This window comes from Arachis hypogaea, chromosome 20 (assembly GCF_003086295.3).
Source record: "Arachis hypogaea cultivar Tifrunner chromosome 20, arahy.Tifrunner.gnm2.J5K5, whole genome shotgun sequence".
In the NCBI taxonomy this organism is placed as follows: domain Eukaryota; kingdom Viridiplantae; phylum Streptophyta; class Magnoliopsida; order Fabales; family Fabaceae; genus Arachis; species Arachis hypogaea.
In genome coordinates, this window is record NC_092055.1 from 125907910 (window position 1) to 125916432 (window position 8523).

An 8523-nucleotide genomic window follows, 5' to 3' on the forward strand; every position below is an offset into this window, starting at 1 on the left:
TTTTCATGGAAAAACGGTTTTCTTTTTAATTTTGCTACATATTTTTATTGATATCGTACTTTCGTAGATCGTTCAACTAGTGCTCTTACACATTTTCCTTTAAATTTGGGGTTTTGTTTTTTAATTCTCATTTTCCTCTTCCAAAAATCCTGTATAATTCCTAATTTTAGTGTATCTTTGTTTTCTTTTTTTTTTTTTTAAAAAAAAAATCAATGTTTTTCATGTATGTTGATTTCTTTTCCGTTATGTGGTGGTGGAAACATATTAAGGTGTGTTTGGTTCTGGTTTTTGAACTGAGTATTCTTTTCCTCTTTTTAAAAGAGTATTTTTTATTAGAAAAAATAATTTTGTATTTTGATGAAGAAAAGATATAAAAGTATTTTTTAATAAAAAAATATTTCATGGGATATATTCAATTTTCATAGTTATTCGTATAGCCAAAACATTGTTTTCATAGTTATTCATGAATCATTCATTCATTTCAACACCATTTTCAGTCTTACTAAAGTAGTTCAATTTTCCATATGTAGGTAGTTGGAGATTTATGATACTTGTTCATAGAATAAATACACACTCCAAACAGAACCAAAACATTCATTCTCATTCTTCTCATCTTCTAGAAGCAAATTTAATAACCTACTGTTTGGTTATAGAGATAGTATATATATATATATATATATATATATATATATATATATATATATATATATATATAGATGAAATCATGAAAATATAGTGAAAACAAAAATACAAAATAATCATGTTGATATGTATATATATATATATATATATATATATATATATATATATATATATATATATATATATATATATATATATATATTTCTCGTTTGAAATATTTGTTTTTATTTTTAGTATTTTATAAAGAAAAAAGAAAACAGTGAAAATAATAAAATTTTACTTTCTGTTTGCGTCACTTTTTTTTCACAAAATTGTGAAAAAAAAAATACTGAAAATACAAAAAATACTCATAAAAAAGAATTTCTAGTGTAGTGTATGTGAGTGGACGTGTGTATTATATATGTCAAAAAAAAAAAAAAAGAGAAAATAGAAAAATGACTTGGACAATTTATATATATAAATAAGATATCTTTATATTTATTTTATAGTGGACAAAATTTTGCAAACTTCTGTATTCAACATCTATATCCTTTTTTCAACACCTTTCTGTATTTATATTTTTGTAAACTAAATCTAAATTATGTTATGCGTATATATAGTACAGTTAACTATAAATAGTATAAAATATTGTGTTCATCATTCATACTTTATCCAATGTTAATTAAGTGGGGAGTTAATTTAAGTAGAATCCTACATACCATCCAATAATAAAAAATAAATAAAGAATTAAAATGTTTATTTTATTTTTCATTTATCAAAGTATAAAACATGAGCTAAAGAAAAAAAATGTAAAGTAATAAGATTGGTAAAATAATAATTTGATGTGTTAATCAGAACTTGATCCAAGCTAGAGTATGTTCCATCATCATCTTCATCTACGCAAGTTTGACAAATTCAATCAGTATTTATTTATTTTAATTTTGTAATATGGTTTGGGTTTGTTGCTATTTTCCTTTCATTATTATGAATCATCAAGTCAACCTCAATACAGCATCATAATAATTGAATTCCCTCAAGCAACAAACACAGATAATGAAAGTTAAGATCATCACTCAAACCAACAAATTTTAATTAGGAACAAGAAGCAGAGATAATCCATCATTCATTCATATCTTTTCTAATAAATATCATCATAACTTGAATAATTGACCCAAATTCTTATCCACAAAGCCACAAAAACCAAAAAGAGATATTTCATTTAATTCTAAATTACTATTCTTTAAACAAATTAGTCGTCCTATACAATATATGTTCAGATATAAAATACACATTAAAAATTAATTAAACAAGAATATATTCATATATAAATATACCATAATTGATTTAAAGACTAGTTTTTTATGTGCATATTGTAATTTTTATTAAAAAATAAATAGTTATTTAGAATCATAGAGAGTATATATACCATATAATTATAGAATAAAAAAGTGTACAAGAAGGAAGACATTGCCTTTTTACATAGATAGGTTTTTAAATTCAACTCAACAAATCTTTTGGCGGCAAGATCAACCTAGAAGGATCGGCATACCTCGCCGAGAACGACCGGGGGAGGTTGTCGGGTTCCATCCACCCCATTCCATGATCGAAATTCATCGAGTAAGTTTCCGGATCATAAACACCATCCCTTGCCATCGCGGCCGCCGGAGAAACATAAACTTTCTTCTTGTCCCTCTTTAGCTTCCTCCAAATAATCTTCCAAACTCTCTTTGAGTTGCTTCCTTCACAATTATTGCCACTTGGTGATGAATAATAGCTTCTATAGTGTGGTTTTGTATAGCTTCTACCCAACCTTATGCTCTCTCTTGAATTAGTAACGCTTGAACTCAACCAATTCTTCTTCATATCCATTTTATTTTATGTTCTCAAATCCTATAAAGACCATCTTATATGGGCATCAAATATGACTAATTTGTGTGATAATGTTTAATACACCAACTAATTAATACCCAATTCTTGAAGCTAAGTAGTCTCATTGTTTAAGACGTTGTTATCTTCATTATTAGTGACAGGTGTATTGATTTATTAGGTACTTTTGAATATTATAGAGTATAATGAATAGAGTAATAGAGAAAATACACTATTTTATTTTTCATTAAATAAGTGTCAAAAAGTAAGACCGCCGAATTAGTCATCAATTGCCAGCCGCCTAATTCTCTGTTCTTCCTTCCCATTGAAATGTATGCATAATAAATTCTTGATTAATCTTTGTATATTTTGAAGAGTTTAACCAACCTGTATTCTAACTAATTTTAGATTAATATTGTGCTTAGTTTGTTAGTTTATTTAAATAAGTATTTAGAATTTAAATTTTGTTTTGTGTATATAGTAATTTATTATTGGCTAATTTTAAATTTTTAAATAAAATTTAAATTCATAACAAATTAATTTTTAACCTATTGAGTTAAGAGATATTATAGGATTTTAATAAACATAAAATAAACATTTTAAAATTAAACTTTAGATTTTTTATAATTTTTTTTAAATAATAAATTTAACATATATTTTTAAGACACATGTTAATTTAACCCTATTTTTAATGAATTGTGCTATACATTACTATGAATTTTAATACCATGTTAATCTGACATGAGAATTTTTTTTGAAAATAATTGTCACTATCCATGAGATGGAATACAAGTTTTGGCAAAAACTAAACTAATTTTTTATACAAGGATGAACAATATGGGAATATAAAAATACAATGATAATTATATTAAATAATGGAGAATGAATTTGTCGTTCTTAAAATTAAGAGTAAATTGACAAATAAATTTTTAAAAATTTATATTTTTGATAGATAAATTCATAAAGAAAAAAAGTATCAATAAAGTCCTTCACGAAAGTAGATGTGAATATATTATCTCTAATTAATCTAACTTATCCATGTCTATGTTTTTGGGAAGGACTTTAGTAGTACTTTGGTAGAAATTAATTTATCTAAAGTATAAATTTTAAGAATTTATTTATCACTTTACCCTATAATTAATAGCAAACATTTTTCTTATTGAGCGTAATTAATAACGATACTTTTCTTAAAATGCAATGATAATTATTGAGCATAATTTAGAAATAACATACCATAAATGATTGATAATTTTAATTTCGAAAACATTTGATAACAAAAAAAATTAATCAAAAAAGCCAAAATTTGAATAATTAATGAATGCTAAATAAAGTAAGTTTGAGTTATTTTTTTTGTCTCCCACCTAGCATTACCATTTTAATTTTTAGAATAGCAAAATTACTATCCCCAAAAAAAAAATTCAGTGCCAAAATTATATATGAAAAAATAAAAACATTTCAAACTATTGAAACTTGGAAGAATAATTTACAAAAATTTCATCTATAAAACGATCCACTTTTAAGTTGAATTTATCAAATAAAAATAAACTCAGTCTCTGAATATACCTTGTGAATGTTTGATCTTCCATAGATAATTTACAAGAACGTGGTTTTTGTGACTAATGTTTGTACTTCATTACGTATTTCAAAACCAAATATGGTAGTTGTAAGCAGAGACTTCTTTCACCACTTGATTAGGATACACATCATATTGATCATGAGTCAACATATAATTTGGTGAAAGTCAACAATCTTAAACCCATTTTAGGCTAATTAATTGAATAACAATAAATAAATAAATCATATCATACACACTTGAGCAATAAGCTTCCATCAAAGGCCTATGATCTATGACAAAATTTTAACACAAGATTCATAAATATGCATTTTCACACACACTTGTGTCATGATAATGAACAAAGGCCTCAAGTTTGAACAGAAAAAACCTACATAGGCTTCTCAAAACAAAAGCATTTACATTGTCATGCTGTGCCACCTTCTTGTGATTGTGTGACTGCCTTGAGTTTCTGGTATGCGTCGGCGCTCGCATGAGCATAGTCTGATAGCGCGCGGAAGAGCTCAGGCAGGCGAGTTTTGAGACTTTGTAGCGACTTCTCTCGAACCTGAAGACACAGTTTTTGGTGAGCTTCGACTTCCTCTTCCAGTCTCTTCTTCAAGCTCTCAACGACGAATTGCTTCTCCGAGACAGGGTTGTTTGTGTTTACTTCCTCTCCTCTTTCGTGATCTGCTTCCTCGGACCCTCGCCGGAGTAAATACTTCTGGTACCATTCCTCGAACGCTTGGTTTTTCCGCAGGTATTCCTTTCTGGTTTCCTCGCATTTCTCCTTTAGCTTCATCTCTTCCTCTTGCTGATTTATGATCGTCTTGATCACGGCAGCGAAGGAGGAAATGGCGGATTTTGCTAGCTCATCCGGGAGCTTGTCAACGTAGTCATGCCAAGCAAGGAGGAGGGTTTGGATTGGCGGATTCTGGGCTTTCGGTGGGGACGAGATTTTCTCTTTTAGGTTGCTTTCGATAGGGATGAGGTTCAACTTCAGCCAGCTATGAAGAGCTTGTATGTATTGTTTCTGGTGAGTCACAAGCTTCTCGAATTGAGAATGCCATTCTTGAACAACATTCAGAAGTTGCACGCTGCGGTCGTAATGAGGCTTGGTTGTTTCCTTAGGAGCTTGCGAAATATCAACCGATTTGAGGTCCATAACGATTTTCAGCTGGCTGTCGTGATGCATGCACATAGTCTCCCACATGTTTGCCATCCTGAAGAGAAGTCGATTAGGTTCATGATTAAGACTCTAGCAAATAGTTCGAAACATTAATTACTCGGATCCTGGATTAGATTTGTTCAAAGAGTGCGCAACTCAAACTTACTCATTAACAAGAGCGACCAATTTCGGATACAACTGTGCGTCACGGATATGATTCACTTCGGAAACTGTTGAATCCATGGACTGCATGTCAACTATATATCTCGTGTGCAAATGACTTACGGCAGCTTTGGTTTTCTCCAAGGATTCGGCACTGGCACCACGTTTCTTCTGCTTGTTTAGGATGGCGACTTTTCGCTGGTATTCGAACTTCATAAGCTCGCCTTGCTGTTCGACAAGCAGAGCAGCAAACCTCAATAACGTATAAGCTTTTGTAAACCATTACAAGATACTAACACGAAAAATAACAAATAAGGTGATTCATGAAGATAAGAAATGTCGAAAATGGAAGATGATACCTACCTTCACCTCCTCATAAAGCTTCTTTTCCCATGCTAACAACTTATCCAAAACAGTGGCATGAGTTTCATATTCTTCTGAATCGAAATCATCCTTGGCGCCGTCACCACCATTCGACACGCCTCTAAACGACCTATTCCAAGTGATCACGCGCATAACTCTCGCAGAATGATCAATGTGACCTGCAGCAAATCAGCACCATAAAACCATTCAATTCCCAAACGCTTCAATTACACATGCTCGCGCGCACGCACACGCACAACTCCAAAAGGGGAAACAAACAAATTCACTAAATCTCCTTTGGTTTCCCACAGAGACAAAGACTAATCCATCGTGGGCGTCTCCTACAGCTACGCTGGCCAATGGATTGCTACATACAATTCAATATTCCAGCCCAAGTTTTTTAAACAAATTCCATAAATAAACGAGACACAAAATAACAACAAATAGCTGATCCATAAAATGATCTGCATATATGAAGTCGGGACTAAAATGACTAACAAAATCAATTGAAATAAAAAGAATGGAAGTTACCCCTATTGTCAGCAAAATTGGAATGATAATGCAACCTAGTGGCTTCAAGCATCTTGTTAACTTCCTGAGAACTCTCAGAAGCTTTGAGGAAGTGATCATCAAGAAGGGTCAAAATCTGCAAAAGAGTAACACTTGGAACAACAACCTTCATTGCTCTTCTGAAATCAGCAGGTGCAGTTTTTGAATGCTCAATGTGCGTAGCTTCTGAGATCTCCAAATCATGATGATCCTCCATAACCACAACACCACCTTTTTCTTTAACATTCTCAGGGGTCTTAGGTTCAACCTCTTCCTCCATCATAACACCATTCTTCTTTCTAACATTAACATGTTCAGTTTCTTCAACTTCTTCTTCTTCTTCTTCATTGATGACGTCATCATCTTCAGCATCACCCAAAGAAGGGCCAGGCATGTTATCTACCATGAAAAAATAGTCCCAGGCCATGCCTTTTGCCTCCGGCATCGGCGGAACCGCCTTCAGCTCCGGCGTCCTCGGCGGAGACGACGGCGGCGCGTCACCGGATCCACCATTTTTCTTTGAGACATTATTTTGTTGTTGTTCTCCTTCGTCCTCTTCGGCAATGGCGCCGGTGTCGCCCATTCCGGCGGCAATGTTACGGCGGTGCTGGGTGGCGATGGCGGGGGGCATGGTAACGGCGCGTTTAAGAGGGACAGGAGAAGGTGAGAAGCTCGGCAACGGAGGAGGAGGCGGAGGAAGGGTGTCGTCTATGGGAGGAGGAGGCGGCGGTTGGGGATTGTCCGAGGCGGAGAGAGGCGGAGGAGGGGGCGGCGGATGGTGGTGGTTGTTGGTGGTGTTATCAAGGTGTTCGGCGAGGTTGGTCTCGCCGTGGGCGTAGTCGCTGAGGGCGGCGCCGGTGTTCTTGAGTGCGACGGCGTAACCAGAGTGACCGGCGGCGAAGGCGTTTCGGGCGGCGACCGCTTCTTTCATAAGGGCTTTTCGGTCTTTACACCTTGCCACTGATTCCTCATTATCGATCTTAGATTGCGCGCAGCCCATTGCATAAAAACGCAAATGGGGTTCCGATTCTGAATGAAAGATCGGAGCTTGGTGAAGAAGAGAGAAAGAGAGCGGTAGCTAGCTCATGAAGATTGTAAGGGTTTTTGGGGTTCCAAAACGGCGTCGTAATGGGATAGAGTTCTTCGTTTTGAGTGCAAAGATGAGAGAGAAGCGAAGTGGTGGCAGTGGCAGAGATTCTCTTTTTTGGTCGCAGGCTTTGGTTACGAGGTGTCTTTATCGCTTCAATTTTTAAATTAACGGTCATATTATTATTATTATTGCTGCTTCTTTTGTTTTTGTTTGAGCCTCACCGCCTTCTCGTACAAATCTTAATCAATCTGGTTAAGCAATAGGAATTTTGAGGAGGAAAAAGGGTTCTTTATACTTCCCCATTCAAAAGTTTGAGCTAACAACCAATTCTTCTACTATTTTGTGTTCAAATTAATAAATAAATAACAATAGTATGTCCAAATTAAAAACTAATTGTTATGTATGTATATTTTAATTCATTATGTACTTTTAATATATTCAATTTTGTAATCAATTTTAGTGTACACTTAACACTTGTATGGTAGGTTGATAAATAAATTAAATTATGTTTATGTTTAAAAGTTAGTTAACAAGTGTTCTAAAATATATTTTAGGGTTTATTAGTATTATAAAATTTTTTACAAATTTCCTTTTAATAATAGTATAAGAAATTTTATAAGATATTTTTTAATTAATAATCTTAGTAAGTGCTCACATGTTTATAATTCCACAATTGGTGTAGAATCTTTGCGTACACTTAATTGTTTGTTGTAAATGGCTTGAGGAAGTTATTTATGAGGAAGAAGTACATTGTATCCACCTACTTTACTAGCCTTTTACTATTTAAATTCTTTTCTTGGTGTAACTAATTCTCGGTTAATTCAATTAGTTTGATGTTAGTTCCTTTGAATCAAGTTTTGATAGTATTACAAGAAGTCTATCTGATCACTTTGGGTTAGAATGATACACATTTTTTATTAAAAAAATAGCTATGCTATACATCTAAGAATTTTTTATTAAAATTTTATTTAAGTAAGTCTAACACCAATAAAAACTATTATAAAAAGAGAGTCATTATATGTGCTTTATCTTCTTCTTCTTCTTTCAAATACACACATACGTTATCTTCTTCTTCTTTTAAATTCACGTATACCTCTTCCTCCTCATTCTTCTTCTTTGCGCACGTAGATTCTTCTTCTGCCTCTCCTCCTC

The 8523-nt window shown here is 32.9% G+C and overlaps 1 protein-coding gene and 1 long non-coding RNA gene across 2 annotated transcripts; both read right to left on the reverse strand.

Annotated features, from left to right (window-relative positions):
- Nucleotides 1-1365: 1365 nt before the first annotated feature.
- On the reverse strand, nt 1366-2575 carry LOC112782232 (uncharacterized). Its single transcript, XR_011878965.1, has 2 exons — nt 2171-2575; nt 1366-1517 (listed from the first exon to the last, which is right to left on the reverse strand). It is a non-coding gene; the product is annotated as an uncharacterized lncRNA (long non-coding RNA).
- Nucleotides 2576-4246: 1671 nt separating this feature from the next.
- LOC112782500 (protein ROLLING AND ERECT LEAF 2) lies at nt 4247-7546 on the reverse strand. Its single transcript, XM_025824907.3, has 4 exons — nt 6264-7546; nt 5733-5911; nt 5374-5597; nt 4247-5262 (listed from the first exon to the last, which is right to left on the reverse strand). Exons 1-4 carry the CDS (start codon nt 7279-7281, stop codon nt 4467-4469), a joined length of 2217 nt encoding a protein of 738 aa, XP_025680692.1. The 5' UTR covers nt 7282-7546; the 3' UTR covers nt 4247-4466.
- Between the last annotated feature and the right edge of the window lie 977 nt (nt 7547-8523).